The sequence below is a fragment of the Schistocerca piceifrons genome, chromosome 2 (genome assembly GCF_021461385.2).
Source record: "Schistocerca piceifrons isolate TAMUIC-IGC-003096 chromosome 2, iqSchPice1.1, whole genome shotgun sequence".
NCBI classification, from domain to species: Eukaryota; Metazoa; Arthropoda; class Insecta; order Orthoptera; family Acrididae; genus Schistocerca; species Schistocerca piceifrons.
In genome coordinates, this window is record NC_060139.1 from 877,544,893 (window position 1) to 877,564,250 (window position 19,358).

General features: G+C 41.1%; 1 protein-coding gene across 1 annotated transcript in view; it reads right to left on the bottom strand.

Moving 5' to 3' along the window:
- Positions 1–224: 224 nt before the first annotated feature.
- LOC124777642 (hemolymph lipopolysaccharide-binding protein-like) overlaps positions 225–19,358 on the bottom strand; it is a 40,790-nt gene continuing 21,656 nt past the window's right edge. Inside the window, exons 4-5 of the mRNA XM_047253118.1 lie at positions 5,796–6,050; positions 225–571 (exon numbers count right to left, since the gene is read on the bottom strand). Coding sequence (XP_047109074.1) covers positions 399–571; positions 5,796–6,050 — 428 coding nt within the window. The 3' untranslated portion in view covers positions 225–398. The remainder of the gene's footprint in view (positions 572–5,795; positions 6,051–19,358) is intronic.

Consider the following 19,358-nt stretch of genomic DNA (forward strand, 5'->3'; position numbering starts at 1 on the left):
CAAGCTCTCCCTCAGAACTGACCGTTTTAAAAATATAAATTTGCCTGTGATTCGACGTTCTTAAGTTTAAAGAATAAACACGGCAATAACAATTTTCATTTCGCACGGAAGGTAAATACACTCTAGCGTTAATTTAAACGTGAAAATTTTTGATACAAATGGCAGTATAATAAATGCAACTCTTAGGAACATTCTCATTGGCTCCTTGTACGAATAATCAGCGCTAACAGAAAAAGAAATGATTTTTATTTTATGTTTTGCTTTGTAACATCTTCCTATTGGCAGAAGAAGCTGATGCGCAGTTTGTTTCTTCCATAATTTGCAACCAAGCGCAGGTGTTGAAGTTTCAGCAATTCACAGCTAACTGCAGGATACAAAAGAGTCAGCCCCTACAAGCATTAGAGACTCTGTTCGCACACAAATGACATCTCCAGGATGCACCTGCAGTCGTTGATGGTTCCGTCCGCGTAAATATTCCCGCAGTCCTCGCCTTCCGGAGAACCGGGGAACATCCCGTTGTTGGGCTCCCCCTTTGCCCACCTTACGCGGCCACTCGATTTCAGAGGTTCACCTGAAGCATAGGAAACAATCATTTCAGACACGTACAATTTATTATTGGAATAAATGTTAAATTTGCGCAGTGAGCAAAAACCCTTATTCCTAGGCTAAATACGTTTTGCAGGCTCGAAAAAATGGCACTCATTTATGATAATCCAAGTTCCCCACGTCATCTTCCGGTCCTTTTGCAGAACCAAAGTCGAAGTTTCAAATTTTTATTGAGTTCTTACAACTGAATATCAAATGTGAAGTGACCCAAACTGCTTCCTACTGAATCACTCATTTTCATGCTAATGCAGCCATAAAAAAAGTGTAACGTGCTAGCAGCTGAAATGCGATTCAGAGGCCCACAGGCACGTCGTGTCCTAGAAGTTTACTCACTCGCGTGGCTCAGTTTCAGGACATGGTTAAATGTCAGAAGTTCACGGGACTTGGACGACAATGGGTGTACGCTGAAGGTGCGGGGGGAGTGGGGGATTTAGAGATGTCCCACCGACTGTACATGTAACGTGCTGAAATTATAACCTACATACTTTACTCATAGGAAAGAAGTAAACTGAAATTGTAACCTACATGTGATGTTCATGTAGTGTACTGAAATTGTAGCCCGTATGTTGCACGTGTAGATGGTGATTTTTCCCATCGTGTACAAATTCTAGGGATTGATGGATGAGAGGATACGGAACAAAAAAGGTCTAATGAACTTAAGTTCAGAAAACCTTTGTTTGCATGCAAGAGACCATTTATTCAATCATACTTCGTTGTAGAGACAGCGGTCTAATACGCACTGTACAATACAGCCACAGTTACAGTGTGCATCGTTTCCTCCTAGAGGGTCGTACTGTATCTCATACGTCACGCCCGAGTGCCCTCTCCTGTCATTGTAATTGGTAATGTTGCGTCCGATTCACTTCTCTTGCTAACTCACCTTGTAGTGGATTTGATACAGCATTGTACACAATGGTTCCTTATGGTCACTGACACACAAGCTGCACTTTGCGTCGATGATAAACACGAATCCGCGGCTCTGATGATTGCTCGGTCCTCACGTCCTCTCTTCTCTCTAGGCTGAGCGCTCTCTTCTTGATGCTGTGTTCGGCCAGTGTTTACACAGCGTGTGCAGGGCGTATTACCGACTTTCCACATCGGGAGCAGTTTTGTCACTGGTTCCTTCACCACACAACCACGATTTCGGGGTTGGTATCATCTACTCTATTCACAGATGAGGCCACATTTACGTTCAGTGGCATCTTAAACTTTCATAACGATTATCAATGCGATAGTATGCAGAACCCCATGGTATGGTGACAGCATATCATCAGCATCGCTGACGCTGGAAACAGTGGGCAGGGAAATTGGCAACCATATTTTGGGACTAGTATTCTTCCTCCGACGCATAACAGGCCGGAACTATCAGCGTTTCTTGAGGGTGATTTTGCTTCTCCTTGCCGGAATAAGGCCAGTGATAATTCAAAGAGTTATGTGGCTGCTAAATGAGAGTGCTCCAGCCTACTTCACCATTAACATCTAGACGCATTTCAGTAGAGTCTTTCCTCGTCGGTGGATTGGACGAGGGTTGAAAATGGCTCTGAGCACTATGGCACTTAACTCTATTCATAGATGACGCCACATTTACGTTCAGTGGCATCTTAAACTTTCATAACGATTATCAATGCGATAGTATGCAAAACCCCATGGTATGGTGACAGCGTATCATCAGCATCGCTACTTAAACCTAACTAACCTGAGGACATCACACACATCCATGCCGCCGGCCGCGGTGGTCTCGCAGTTCTAGGCGCGCAGTCCGGAACCGCGCGACTGCTAAGGTCGCAGGTTCGAATCCTGCCTCGGGCATGGATGTGTGTGATGTCCTTAGGTTAGTTAGGTTTAAGTAGTTCTAAGTTCTAGGGGACTGATGACCGCAGCTGTTAAGTCCCATAGTGCTCAGAGCCATTTGAACCACACATCCATGCCCGAGGAAGGATTCGAACCTGCGACCGTAGCGGTGACGCGGTTCCAGACTGTAGCGCCTAGAACCGCTCGGCCATTCCGACCGGCAAATTGGACGATGGGACCCGGTTCCATGGCCTACTCGTTCGCCGGATCTCAACCCTTGCGATTTCGTCATGGGGCCGACTCAGAAGTATCGTGGATGCAGAGCCCTTTCCAGATGTGGAGACAGTGGAGCAGCGTATTCACGCTGCCTTTGACACTGTTCGTGTGCAGCCAGGTCGATATGAATGTGTGACACAGAACATGCTACGGCGCGTACACACATGCGTTGAGGCACATGGAAACCATTATCAACACATAGTATATCTGTGGCTGCATGGTACAGCGCGTATTAGGCCACAAACTCTGTAACGGTGTATTATTGTATAAATTGTCTCTAGCATGGGAACCATGCATTTCCGGACATAAGTTCATTTGTCCTCCTTTGCCCCGTATCCTCTCATCGATCAGTCCCTAAAGTTTGTACACAGTGGAGAAAATCATCGGTTGGAAAAGGTGTATTGGTAGTAGTAAATGAAATTCTAACCTACATCTTATAGACATATTATGACGCACTGGTTGAAGATGTACTACGAAAATGTGATTGTAACACACTTGTCGTAGATATATTACGAAAAATGAAACGAAATAGTTCTTCATGAACTACATATTTCAGTGATTTAATTGTGATCAACCTGCTTGGTAGGCTGAATACTCCACTGTGATATTATCTACCATACGGACTGGAGGAACTGGTTGGTAAGGTAATCCTTACGAATATTTTAGCTCTAATATAGAAATATTATCCAGAGCAACGCTTGTCTGAAGTCAAGTTCGAATTGTTTTCATTCGTAACTGCGCCCCAACGAAGAAATCTTGTACTAGTCCTCACTCGTTGCTATGTTCATGCAATGTGCTGTCCAATGTGTTCTTCGTTTCCACCTCAACGCAATTCGTAAACAGTTGCTGTACTACCAAAGGTAAGATAGTGTTTTATGGAACAACAGTATGCACTTACAAATGTAAAAACACTGTGTTGCTATGCGCAGGACATGGAATCTTTTGTGTGGAATGTACCTGCAGACATGCACTTGGCCTTTGGAGCAGCAGGAACTATGGAAGGAACACGGCGTTTATACGCAGAACGTTATCCAAACAGACGAATACCAAATCAGAGGCCATTTGGGGCTGTGGATCATCTTCTCCATGAAAGGGGCACACTGAAAGAGATTTCTCTGGTCGACGTCGACCATGGAGTACACACAGTCATGATTTCGATAAAAGAGTACATCAAATGTCCGACAACAAAAATTCAATCTGTGTACCTCCGTTGCTCATGCTCTAAATGTTAGTTCTTGCAGGGTTATGAGAACTCTGTGTGACGATCATCGTCATCCGTACAAGCTGAGTAAGGTACAGGACTTTGTACCAGCTGGTTTTCCAATTCGGGACGACTTTGCAGCAAAGAATACTAATTCCCCCAATCACAAACATTGTTCTGTGGACTGATGAATTGACTTTCAAAAGCCAAGGAATGTTCAACAGTCTCAATTCCCATATATGACCTCGTGAAAATCCTCGGGCTACGGCTGTCCACCATTTTCAGGAATGATTTTCAGTTAACATTTGGGCTGCAATTATTCACAGCCAAGCAGTGCCGCCTTATATTCTGGCTCCGAGGCAAAACCAGCTTCCTCAGTAAACACAGTAGACCTCCACACTGCATTCACATAGCTCTTTCTTGACACCACTGATTTCGGAAATGGTGGTGGTGTCGTGCCAGTGGAATGTTGCGCTACAGGGCGTCTGGCTCGTAGCTGTCCTTGAATTAAGCGATTTGTAAAAGTTCGGTGTGTCACTTTGGGGCCAACTGCTACACTAATTTCTGCTGCCGAAGCCATACGCACAACACGATGGTCTTCCCTTTCGATGGTGCCACGTGGCCGCCTCGATACCGGTCCTTTTGGGACAGTACATTGTCGTATCCACTACTGACAGCAATTACAAACTTGGACACGTTTCTGTCAAGTCTTTCTGCAATATCGCAGAATGGACATCCACATGGAGTTCATGTATAGCGTGGGATTTCATACGATAGCAAGAGCCCTCTCGTGGTTTTTCCTTGCACCCCGACAGCAAATTTGTACGTTAGATTGGTGATTCGAACTGTCGTCCAGTCTTTCATGAATATTATTCTAGGGAGTGTTTTCCGACAGGATATTGCCGGCATTCCATTCTGTACAGAGTGTCGACGTGTCGCCTTGATCTTGTCGATCACAGATCTGTATCCAGTCGAGTACGAATTGGACGTCATCGGATGACACTTCCAGCATCTTCCATAAACAGCATTAACTTTCCCTGCATTGACCGACCAAACGCAAAAGGCATAGAACTGACATCCGGCACCTGTACAATACAATGCAGGCATTCAACATTATGGCGATTGCACCGGATACTAAGGTACCAGCATATCACAATTGCTGTAGCTTGTCTCACGCTTGCAGTAACCAATTTTTTTTCTATGTTAACCACATAGATATGTCATCCAGACGTATTTCCGAAATATCATTACTCTACAGTAACTATTTTTTTGTGTTGCGATTTTTATTGGGTGATCAGAAACGCACTGAACAGCTTTGTAAGGGTGTTTCAGTGTAGGCCGTGTTAAGAAATAATTACTCAGAAAAAAATTAGCGCTCTCACCTAAGCTTCTAGAACAAGTGACACTAACTGCACCTGGCGGGCCGCTTGAATCTGGGCGCGCAGAGGCCTGGTTGGCTAACTTCAGTAGCAATTAATTAGGAAATGGTGCCATGTACCGAATTTTTTTCTTAACAATCCCATCTCAGCACAGATTACCTTGTAATAGCATTACGAGCATTTCAGCCTGTTTCTCATCGTCCTGTTTGATGAAAGAGAAAATTAGAATTCCTGATATTTGGGTGTTTCCTCATCCTGTACGAACCACATCTGAAGTCGTCAACAGGACATCAACCCTAAATGATCACTCCTGCTGTTAACGTCATACAGTTACTTACTGCAAGTACTATCAGCAAAAGATGGAATGCGGTGGAAAGAGAGAGTCGAAACTTCTCTCAAATACTGGGCACCTCTTCAGAAATTACACACGAAATACTGACTGATTTGTTCTGTGAGTTCCGTTTTTCTTTCATGTTGAAGGATTGAAATATGATTCTTTCCAGCCAATCTAAATATGTTACTTACATAATAGTGATACTCACCCAAGACAGTGACGTATTCCCCTTCCTTGAAGATATCGTGGAAACCGATGAAAGCAGCGAAGTTATCTGACGAGTGAGCTCTCATTACTTCGCGTATAGCATTTTCTTCCGCCTCAGAGTTCACAATGGCGAGGTGCGCACCTTCCTTTGCGCATGTTCTCCGAGCATTTTCCCAGTTCATTTTCTCAGTGTGCAGCTTATAGTATCCAACATTTCGAAAGAATTTGTAGTCGGCACCAACACGGGGAGGGGGTGCTGTCCGTGATATATCAAATGACACATTAGGTTCATGATAAAATAGGGAAAATAACGCTAATCATACAAAGGTATGTCCACAATAGGTTAGTACAGACCGTCCTGTAAAAATTGTGTGTACTCTTATAGGTAGGCCAAAGACTGTTGCTATCGAATGACTCTGGGATGTGGCTAATTAAACTAACTGTGTATTACTTTTTGTGTATTACAAAGAGTATGTTGGCTACAATATATTGAAACTTAGTGCATATTAGGTTGGTAACACTGCCTACATGTATGCGAGATTAACTCGAACATTGGCATTGTTGTTGCGGTAGTGCCAGGCTGTAAAGGTTGTTGAACGTCCGTAGGGGTCTTGATTACCCTAATGTGCGTTCCGTTTAGTTCATTTATGCACACTGAAAATAATAGCTTGATAAATACACAGTGTTGAAACATATACTGTGTGTAACTTATAACTGTTTCCTTTCAGTATTAGCCCTATATTATTTTATTTTATTTTTCAGCGACATTGAGTTAAAGACTTATAACAGATGACGATACACAGTATATACTGCACTTTTGGATGGGTTGAACCAGGAAAAACATTCATTTGGAGGTCTACATTCCGATGAAAATCCTGATTCTGTCGAAATACAGGAATCAACAGGTACAGAAGAGAGTGGAGAAGACGATGATGATAGTCATGGTAGTTCCTTCATTTCAAAAATCTTTCTAGGTGAGAATGGCTATAAGTCGTCTTCAACTACACCATCTAAGAGAGAAAGGACTAAATCCAGAAATTTAGCTACTCACCTCCCAGGACCAAGGGGTCAAGCATGTTTTATTTCTAGTCCAATTAAAGCAAGTCAGTCATTAGTGACAGAAGAAATGCCAGACATGATTGTCACTTAGGAGAACGATGAAATTACTCGCAAAAGTTCTTCAACCTGAAACCCGGAAAGTTACCATAACACTACAATAGTATTGTAGAGCTAAGAGCTGCCATTGGACTTTTGTAACTCTGTGCCGAAAACAAGGCTGGTCACACAAATTTAAAAGAACTTTGAAAATGCCCTGTTTTGCGCTACAATGTCATCAAAGGCTATTTCAGTTTTTGACTAGTTGTTTAAGATTCGATGACAAAGCAACCTGCATGAAAGAAAACAAGAAGACCAACTTGCACTCATTCAGGACATCTGGACTAAATTTATTGACAACTGCAAATCCCTACACACCCCTTTCTAATACTATACAATAGACGAGCAGCTAATGGGCTTCCGTGGCAAATGCCCATTCAGAATATACATATCTTCAAAACCGGACAAATATGAAATTAAGATTTTGATGCTGAATGATTCCGAGACTTATTATGTACTAAACGCTATTCCATACATTATGTGAGAAAGTTATCAGATCCGATCCATGGCACTAATAGGAACCTGAAGTTGACAACTGATTTTCGTCCATTCCTCTTTGTCAGACAATGATTGAAAACTTTGGTTTGACAATGTTGGCAACTGTAAGAAAAAAAAAAACCTGAAATACCATTTTTACGTTCTAAAAATGACATTAAAACACAATTTGCCTTTAATGCCAAAATATTCCGTAAAAATCAAATAATCCACTATATTATATTACACTATATTACTTTATACATTCAAGTCAGGCTCATGTAATAAAAAATATATATAAAACCTTATTCTCAGCATAGTGCTGAAGTGTAACACTTACCAAATTTATAAATACCGTATGGTACTAATTGTAATAACTAAATAAAGTGAAGTAAGACATTCTATTCCATTATACACATTCAAATATGAGACAACTAAACATAAAGTAATACAAAATATCATTTATTAATAATAATATGCACATTTTATAAATACCATATGGTACTCATTCTTGTAATAATAAGAAAATCACTACAGGTAACTACATAGTTATTTACAACGTCATATATTCGTAAGACAGTCCAATGTATGTGTTAATGAGCTTGGAACACATGATGTATGATAATATTTTACTGGGCTCCAGTGGACCCCAGTGTGAGGTGCAAGGTAATGCAAATCAAATTTGCGGTGCGATGGTTAATACACAGGGTGGTCAGAAAAGGTCTGAAAATCTTGTAATGGTGTAGCAGGATACGTTTCGCTGAGAAATAACTGTTAAAGAAAAATTTCTAAACTTTTGCTGGCCCTGAGTCAGCATTGCATTTATCCAGTCAGGCTGTTGTGCGCACAAATTCAAGCAGCCCTCCAGTTTAGAGTTGTAAAACTGCACTGGCTACAGTAGATTATCACAAAGAAGCGTAGATCTCGACAGTTTTCATAGTAGCTTTGGTCAGTTAAGGTGACATGTTGGACGTGTTTCATAGTTATCGAACTTTATCCTATAACGATCGGTTTCCGTATGTACGCAATGAGGGTCTTACGAAATTCCACTATAAACCAGAAGCTATGAACCACCTAAAAAGTGAATGAGGATATATAAAGGTTCATGTAATCTACGAAACATCTGCCCTACACAGTTATTCTCTTGTTTGTTACTTAAAAATAATCCATATTTACAGCAAAATTGAAAATGTCTATGTTTAATTTAGATTTCATTCGAAAATTGTTGGTTTGTAACGTCAAACAGAGGGATGTTGTAGTAAAAAGAATACAGCTATCCCATATGGCGATAGGAAACGCAGTTACCTAGAAAAAAGTAAAATAAAAAAACAAAGAAGAGAAATACATCAAACATCGCTACAATACTTCGTCGAATGTATATAATCCATGTTTCTTTTAGTCATAAAGAACTTTCGCGTTGTCAATAATAACAGGAAACTCTTACTTTTAATAATGGTGAACATCATTCTATTGCGTACAAATTAACAATAATTATATCTATATGGTTTTATATTTCTGCATGTATACTGTACTTGCACCAAAAGCAACATCTTTAGTTACGTAAAAACACGAAAGTTACACTGTCAACAAATTTTTGTTGCTTATAAAATAAAAATTAGTTTTTGTAGGGATTTGAAATACACAATGGACTAACACTGAATAATGTGCGATTCTAATTACGTGCAAAAGGAAGAATAGATAAACAAGAAAAACAATGAGAAGTTGTCAGTGCCTAGTTTCTCTCTTACACTCTCATTTTTCTGTTCCTACCAGTGCTGCCAATACTATCGGTAATCCCACCATTTACTACGTCGTTTACGCACTTTACCAAAAGCACCAAAACACAGATTTGGTATAGAGCAACTCTACGCCAGATACAATTAACGACAGTTGATCTCACAGCCTAGATGATAGTGCACGAGACTACTCAGCCTTTGGCTCGGGTTCGATCCATACTATTGAACCACGTCCAGTTTGTGTATCTCTCACATTTTCGGTTTTAGGACACTAAGCGAAGAACATATTTGGCGATACCGTCTCTGATGGGGCTGTTGAACTTGCGCACCTGTCGGCCTGACTGGGTAGCATAAGTGCTAATTAAGTCGGAAACGGCGCATCACATCGATTTTTTCCTTAACAATCATTTCTCAGCATAGACTACACTGCAACACTGTCAGAAGCTTTTCAGAATGTCTAACTGAAAGATAAAGGTTATCGTCATCTACAGTACAGTTGCGAAAGTTAATCAGTTCCAGTAGAAGCCGACTGTATTCGCTATATCTTCATTAATATGACACGAGGCATGTAGGTGACTCTTTGTCGTGAGAACATCGCCTGCAAGGTACTCATTCCACAAGACTCAGGCCAAGTGTAGAGCACATACAAACATTACAAATATCAAGAGACGGTGTGAACAGATTTTATTGCATGTGCTCGGTTAATTTAGAACGAGGACCTTCTTCCAAATATACGGAGATAGACATAGCCTCAATGAAATTGCATAGAATAAACCTTCAGTACTTCTTGCTGTTCTTTTTTATATGACGTAAGTTCGACATTGTCAGACAAAACATACTTTCACTTATTCTAGAGCATAATTACTTTAGCTACAACAACAAACTGTACCAACAACATGAAGGTTTGGCAATGGGAAGTAGCTTAGCTGGGATATTGGCTGACATTTACATCAACCATATAGAACAAACATTTTTCTCAACCAACCAGCACACCTCAAACAAAATAGTCTGCTACAGAAGATATGTTGATGATACAATCTTGCTTTTTGATGGTATAAGCAATGAAATAGGTACATTAGCAGCAGATCTAAGCAAAATGAACAAAAATATTAAATTCACAGTTGAACATGAAACTAATAAAAGCATTAACTTTCTTGAGCTGAAGATTTGCAATAGTAACAGTAAAGATCAATTTAGTATTTACAGAAAACCTAACACCACACATGTCAGTATTGACAACTCATCTTGCCACCCCTGCCAACAAAAAATGGCATATTTCACAACGATGCTACACCGAATTAAAAAAGTGCCAATGAGTGACACAGACCAACAAAAGGAAATGAATATAATTAAAACAGTTTCTCATAATAATGGATATAAACGCATAATAATAGAAAAACTCCACAACACAATGCAGACAAAAACCACAGATCCACTTCACAGCAGTCACCTGAAGCCAAATCAGTGTGCCACAGAAGCCAAACCTAAATGTGCTACGCCCCCATACATAGGCCCACTATCATAACGAATAGCAAACTTATTTAAAAAGAAAAATATCATAATCAGCTTTTCCACAAATAATAAATTACAACAAAAAGTAATCCATGATGTAAATACCTCCAAGAGTTCCTACTGTAAATCAGGAATATGCAAACTGAAATGCGATACAGGTCCAAAATTCTACATTGGACAGACAGGCAGAAGTTTTGAAATTAGATACAAAGAACACATTGATGCTTTAAGACTTGGTAACTTGAACAAATCTGCATTTGCAGCCCATATTGCTGAAGAAAACCATCCAGTGAGAAACACTGAGAACAACATAAAAATTTTACATCTAGCAGAAAAGGAGCCACCATGAATATATTAGAAGAAACAGAAATACACACACAAAAAAACAGCACCCCAGACTATATCCTTAATGAACAAACAAAGTTTGCCAACACCCCTTTCCTGAAAAATTTCCAAAAATTATTTTCCAACCTCCAAAGCAAATTATATTAGTACGCCTATCTGCAGATCAAGCAGCAAATTTATATGTTACTATAATTCTCATGATGCTAAATGTAATTAAATAATGTACTATACCTATACAGTAACAAAAAAAGAAATAACTTTATAATTAATGTAACAGTATCAACTCAAAAAATGAATGTCTATATACTAGTGTAAAATGCATTTCAGTTGCGTAAGTGAAAATATGATCCTTTACAAACGTAGGACATCTTCAAATGTTACGATATATCGTAGCATCTTTGACACTCATATGTTTGTAAGCTCTTTATATGTATCTAATCACGTGGTGCGTGGTAGAAATCTTCTCTGTCACAAATCTTAAGTGTTCAGTGAGAAAAATTTATATGTGCAACAATAAGAATGCAGTGGGATGTATTCACATCTGTTGGACGAATGTTATGAAAACAAACACTGTAAACCGACATCTCACGTAAGTCACATGCAACGAAAATCTGTAACGCAACCACTTGTGTGTGGCGTGCTTATAGTTATGTACTACTTATATTTTAGCACAATTAATCTGTAAAAAACACACCACATGTTATAAGGAAAGCGTGTAAACCGTCTGAAGATGGATCACAACGATTTGAAACCGGTAACGGTACCCTTTGAATAAAGGAACTGAAAGTAAATTTGTGGCAGGTTGATGTCCCAAAACCATCAACATTTGTCTTCAAATAACAGCCACGGTCTCCAACCATGTCATCATGTGAGAAAATTGCAAAACACAGTGATATTTGATAAAACTCTGAGTGTTGATTTGTTAATAAAACTTACCCAAAGCTAGACGTAATTGTTTTTTGATTACAATCCAAAACGTAGGGTAAGAAAGGATTATAATCGTTCCCGAAATTATTCATCACTAGATAGAGAAGTGGAAACGTATTGAATATCTGATGTCGCAGACTGAGTATCTATACGTATTTGCTGTCTCTAAGGATACATCTCTTCCCACTGATCTCGCTGGATACGACCGAAACACAACTAAAGTGTTTTCACCATGTCCAGACTATAAAGGGTGAAGATAAATACGTGCACCCAGCCTTCGCAGCGCGATTCCTCACATACTAGCAGTACACAAATATCTATCACAAAATTTCGTTCTCCGCGTATTTCCGGCAGTGAATGAACGTTAAAGATAGGCAATCTGGCCATACGGTAATCTCATGTACGGTAACCACCTCTGCCAGAAGGGCGGAGCAGTGCCGTGCATTTGGTGGATAGCGGTTTGGCTTGGCTTGGCATGAAGGAGATCGGCCGTTCGAATCTGGGTCAAGGTGTATTTGTTCTTGTAAGTTTCATTGTTCCAAGTAATACTGCAATATACACTGCTTCTTGAGCCACTCGTATCCGACATTTACATAGCACAGGGTTTTGTAACGGTGGACATAAAGAAAGGTGGTCAGACGAGTCAAAAAGAGACAGTTGAAACAAATGACGTGTCTTAGGACAGAACAACTACAAAAAAATATCAATTTCGAGATGCCAAAGATGACTGCACAGTTAAATAACTCAACATCTGCTAGTCATTAATATTATATGCAGTATGGTTGCTCAGATGTAGCACATTAGCAACCAGTGACAATAATAATTTCCATATTAATGACCGAATGATGTTTAAAACTGGATATGTTGTTCTCAGAGCAGATCGTCGAAGTGACCTCCCTGTAGTCCAGTCATTAAACGACCCGACGGCTCATACGGCTCTGGACTCTTCGCAACGTGGATGCATTCACAGACACAAGAGCACCATGAACACGCACAAGCAGCTCTTCCACTTGTGTCGGCGGGGTAGAATACACGTGTCCTTCAAGTGTTCTCATGGGAACATGTTGATGTTTGGTTTGTGGGGCGCTCAACTGCTCGGTCATCAGCGCCCGTACAAAGTCCCAATTTCTAAACAGTCCAACTTTTTTACACAGTCCACTCTAGCCCCTGTTACGAATGATGACGATGATAAAACGACAACACAAACGCTCAGTCCGCTGGCAGAGAAAATCCCTAACCCGTCCAGGAATCGAATCCCTCACAGGACGAAATGCTAGGGATTTAGGTCAGATGATCGCGGAGACCATACAACTGGACCTCCCCGTCCAACCCATTCCCCTGGAATTACTCTGTCTCACATGAATTCCAAAGTGTGGAGGTACACCTTCATGTTGGAACCATAACCTCTACCGAAATGAAATGGAACATCTTTCAGTGCGTCAGGCAAATAGTTTGAGAGGAATGTATGGTACATTCGTGCACTTAACCAGTCAGCTAACAAGCAGGGACCAAACTCCTGTCTCCCAGTTTTCCGTACATGATAAAGCGAACTTGATATCCATAGTTGCGGGTGACGAACGGGTTAACGTCACAACAATTTTGTCAGCTTTGTGCATATTGAAGACACCTTCACGAGTGAAGGTTGCTTCATCCGACCATAATACAGTGTTTATGACGACTTCGATGGCTTCCTGATGTTGCTGGAGACTTTCACAGAACTGCACCCATCTACATCTACATTTATACTCTGCAAGCCCCCCAACGGTGTGTGGCGGAGGGCACTTTACGTGCCACTGTCATTACCTCCCATTGCTGTTCCAGTCGCGTATGGTTCGCGGGAAGAACGACTGCCGGAGAGCCTCCGTGCGCGCTCGAATCTCTCTAATTTTACATTCGTGATCTCCTAGGTATGTATAAGTAGGGGGAAGCAATATATTCGATACCTCATCCAGAAACGCACCCTCTCGAAACCTGGACAGCAAGCTACCCCGCGATGCAGAGCGCCTCTCTTGCAGAGAGTGCCACTTGAGTTTGCTAAACGTCTCCGTAACGCTATCACGCTTACCAAATAACCCTGTGACGAAACGCGCCGCTCTTCTTTGGATCTTCTCTATCTCCTCTGTCAACCCGACCTCGTACGTATCCCACACTGATGAGCCATATTCAAGTATAGGTCGAACGAGTGTTTTGTAGGCCACCTCCTTTGTTGATGGGCCTACATTTTCTAAGGACTCTCCCAATGAATCTCAACCTGGCGCCCGCCTTACCAACAATTAATTTTATATGATTATTCCACTCCAAATCGTTCCGTACGCATACTACCAGATATTTTACAGAAGTAACTGCTACCAGTGTTTGTTACGCTATCACATACTCATCAATAAAGGATGTTAAGGGTCAGTTGCCACTCCCTGAACCAAGTGCCTATCCGCTGCAGATCTTCCTGCATTTCACTGCAATTTTCTAATGCTGCAACTTCTCAGACGGATGTCTCCAAGAAGCAGGTTTGCGTTAAAGTATAATGATAGGGGTGCAGCCGATGCTCGCGCAGCTCATCAAACAACGGGCTGACTTGTTACGCTACGCGTACTTCACTGGGGTTCTTGGTGTATGACGTCAGTAGCTAAGAGTGCGACGAGTCCGTGGACAACTATTGTCACGCGATGGTGGAGGGAAAGAACCTGTCTCCCGAAGGCGAATCTCCAGATGACGAAATACATTTTTATCAGTATGACGACGACCAGGACGTATGGCTGCATATTCACGAGCTGCAACATCAGTCCAGTAATCAGATGCACCAAGGACCAGAAGCATATCCACATATTCATCGTTTGTGTATGTGATACGTCTGCCACACTGTTTTGAATAATGCAAGAAGAAAATACTATTTGTATAAATGTACGTGGAGTCGGCCACGGGCGCGTTACTTCGCTATCAGCTAGTCCGTGTCTGGTGAATGGCGGATCCAGTAAAACAAGTCATAATTCGCAGCGTGCTATTCCACCTCTTTTACAGCTTTTGTTCTGCACGATTTATTCCCACACTGCCGATTCTGCAATGTTTATTTTCTAAATACACTGTTTCCTTACCGGTAAGACATGACGTTCCCGCATTTCCATTGATGATAATATTAATAATAACAGAAACGCATGCAAATACCTACTAAACAGCATGCATTTACCAGATTCCACGTTGAAAAGCATGATTAGTGGAGACAATATATACAAATGGTAACCGAGTTTGTAAATTATTTGTGAAGCAGTTTACTATCCCTACTGGTGACGCAAGGCCGGAACGAAATGTAATGGATCGGAATGCGGCAAGAATAATAGTTGGTAATAATCGATGGGACCATTGAGGGGGTGTATGCGTATACAGAAGACAGGTTTGTAATCTAGTAGAGGGAGTGGTGCGAAACATTTCGCCTCCATGATGTGGTTCAAATGCCTCTAAGCACTATGGGACATAACATCTGACGTCATCAGTTCCCTAGACTTAGAACTAATTAAACCTAACTAACCTAAGGACATCACCCACATCCATGCCCGAGGCAGGATTCGAACCTGCGGCTGTAGCAGCAGCGCGGTTCCGGACTGAAGCGCCTAGAACCGCTCGGCCACAGCAGCCAGCTCCATGATGTCCAAAAATCTACTTTAAAAGCTATCCAATGAAAACTGTGGTACTTCCATTGCTGATTCGTTTTACGTAAGTAAAATCATTTTGTAGAATACCCACTGTAATTGCTGTATAACGATTAAGATGCAAAATAATGTACCATGCAGCCTATATTTAGCACATAAAAGCACTTACGCCTCGATGGAGACTCGAACCCTCAACCTACAGCATGCTGACCCAAAACGCTGTCTACTGCAACAACTGCACGGCACTACTGCTCTTTTCTGACAGAGATAGTTACCGTACATGCGGTTACAGTGTTGCTGATTGCCAATCTTAAACGTCCATTTACTGCCGGAAATATGTGGAGGACGAAATTTAATGACTGACATTTTGTTTTTATTGCTTGTATGTAAGGAGGACCGAGAAGGCGAATTTTTCTTCACCATGTATAGTAATTTTCTGACACATACTACAGAAGGTACCATCTTCGTAATGTGTCCCATTTGGCGATGCACTGCTGTTCACGTCGATATTTTTCCCTTCATTTGCTGCAGAAAATTCACTCTCCGTCATTTACGTTTTTATAGTTTACAATATAACCAAGCACTATAAACACTTCCGACAAATTCAGTCGGATTCGTTTTATTTTTTGACACTATGAAACTTTTCTGAGAAACTCATCTCGAACATCGAAAATTTTGGACCACATTCACCTTCCTTATCTTACACAGAACTGAAGCACGTTTTAATTCTGTTGCTGTAACTGTTGACAATGAAGTAGAAGATAACTCATAAACATTCACCAACTTGAGATAAATATCATTTGGCGATAAATTATAAATAACAGAAGTCTGGCCGGCCGGAGTGGCCAAGCAATTCTAGGCGCTGCAGTCTGGAATCGCGCGACCGCTACGGTCGCTGGTTCGAATCCTGCCTCGGGCGTGGATGTGTGTGATGTCCTTAGGTTAGTTAGGTTCAAGTAGTTCTAAGTTCTAGGGGACCGATGACCTCAGCAGGTAAGTCCCACAGCGCTCAGAGCCATTTGAACTATTTTTGAACAGAAGTCTACAAAGATGCAGTTTTACATGTCATTGATCCAAACAAAATAAATATAACACTGTAACTAAACTAAAAGTCTGTTGCCGCTGATAAAGATGACTTTTGAGTAACATACTTTCACTATATCTGCAACGTAACATATATCGTAATATTTCATTGATATGAATACCATTTTTGTGCCACTTACAGAAATTTTCACTCTCATCTTTCATGGCAGCAATATTGGAAGTATATTTGCCTTCTTTATGAATTATCAAAAAATGGTTCAAATGACTCTGAGCACTATGGGACTCAACTGCTGTGGTCATAAGTCCCCTAGAACTTAGAACTACTTAAACCTAACTAACCTAAGGACATCACACACATCCATGCCCGAGGCAGGATTCGAACCTGCGACCGTAGCAGTCGCACGGTTCCGGACTGCGCGCCTAGAACCGCGAGACCACCGCGGCCGGCTATGAATTATCCTAATTGAATATTGGCTAAAAAGAAACGAGCAACATAGTCGGTAGTTTCTCAACTACCCGCATCAGCCTAGGATGAGGCATATTTTTCCAAAAAAAATGTAAGAATATTTAAAGATTATTGGACCGTTAACTTCCGACATTGATATGCTTCGGAAAATCCTCAATAATCGGAAACATTTAAGACTTGTTTTTACATCTCACATTTGTTTATGTATTTATTTGACGGATAATATTCCACTCTGCATGAAGTGCTATTGCGGTTATCAATGCGAGGCATCTCGCAGATGTAAGTGGAGCTGCGGTAGGAAATGGAGAAATTGCAGTGGAGTGTAGAAGTTACGAACGAAAGTAACTTGCGTGATGTGTGACTGGCAATAAGCAAAGCTCGGTGAAAGTTAGACTATATGTAGATAGAAAGATAACTGAATCAATTACAGAATGAGATGAACAGAAATGAAACTTCTGTTATACAATAATAACACTTACGTCACTGCGATTTATAATGAGTCCAAAGACATCACAAAAGCCGGGACATGGTTCTTAATAGTGCGTGTGGCGACCATGGGCAACAGTGCAACCTCTGCATCGTGTTCCCATGCTAGGAACAAGGCTGCTAGGGAGTTCTTGCGGTATGGCGTTGCATTTCTCCACCAGCGCGGTTGACAACAGCGGTTTGACAACTGCGGGATGTTCGTTGGTGCAAGTGTCCGTGCTGCAACAGTACATCACCCCATGACATTTAACTCGGGCGAACGATCGAATCAGTCTATGCGCCGAATATTATTTCGTACCAGGAGCTACTTCACTTGTGCCGTTATACGCAGTCGCCCATTTTCATTCATAAACACGAAGTCAGGGCTGAATACACCCCTGGAAATCGCACATAGGGATGAAATACAGTCTCACATTAACGTTGACCGGTGAATGGAGATACGGAAGTTAGTGCACCCATGCGATACTATTTCTCCTTCACAATAACACTGGGAGTACCAAAGAAATCTTTTTCGACAGCGCTCCTGGGTGCATTACATTCCGTCATATGGAGAGACATGGGAACACGCGTTACTCTCAGAAACAGTTCTGAATGTCTTGTGATACCTAATGATGATAAGAGAACTGAAACTCGTCAGTGAATTGCACACCCGAAAAAAATGGCAACACTATGTAAGGGGTTCATTAGGGGTCCATTACTATTTTCTAGCGCACTTGAGCAGATGTAATTTCGATCGATTGCTCACCCGCTGCCTGCGATATTGAATATCTATGCTGCAATAGAATCGCAGGTCAGAGCAGTGCTAGCAGTAAGTCAAGTTTAGTAGCTTGCAGAGAGCAGTCGTGTTTTGTAGCTCGCACAGAACACTTGACTTATGGATTTCGCACAGGGCAGTGCTGCAGTTGACTTGTGTTGGGCCGGTCGTGCATAACGTGCCTGAGCGATGCGGTATAAGGCAAAAAAAAAATTATTGTTCTTTGTTGCCGTGCGCATATGTTAATTGCCACAACTGATTTAACCACAATTGTAAAGTTAAAGTCCCATGCAATTCCTTGCAGAAATGTTTCAATAATAACTTTTGTTCTGAAGAAAACTTTTGCAGTCATTTATCTGAGTTTAAGGATTTTACGAATTTTTCCTGTGCTTACTCATGTTGATTAGGCAAAAGAAAATCAGTTGTTTTCCTACAAATGAAAATCTGTTGGCCAGCATTGCACTGGGCTGCGCCAAAAATTTCTCATAGGAGCAAATATATAGATAGCTTTATCCGGCGACATCATTGTGAGGTAAGAATTTTTCAGTTTATTCAGGATGCTTTCACAGGGCCATGACGCAGCGCTGCTGGCGTCAAAACTTATGAATCTCGATATGCAGTCACTCTTTAATGGAAGATCACATTAAAAGTTGAAATTTTATTATTGGAAAGAAATTTTTCTAGTGGGAACTTAAAGGAGATATTTATGTGGGGAGGTTACACTAATTGTGAATATTATAATTATTTTTTCTTTTGGGAGGTTACAACCAGTAAGGAGTTGCGTGACATAAACGGAAGTTGGTAGATATGTTTCTACACATCTCGAGCGTTAGTTACCTATGAGACTGGAGGTGGTGAATTGATGTTAGCCACCACTCCCTTGTAGACGACAAAGACGTCATTGTCAGCACTTCATTGAGTTTGAAAGAGGTCGTGTAACAATGCTACGAGAAGATGGATGTCCTTTCTGCGATATTGCAGAAAGTCTTGGTGTTGTGTTGACTGAAGAGCCGAAATGCAGGCG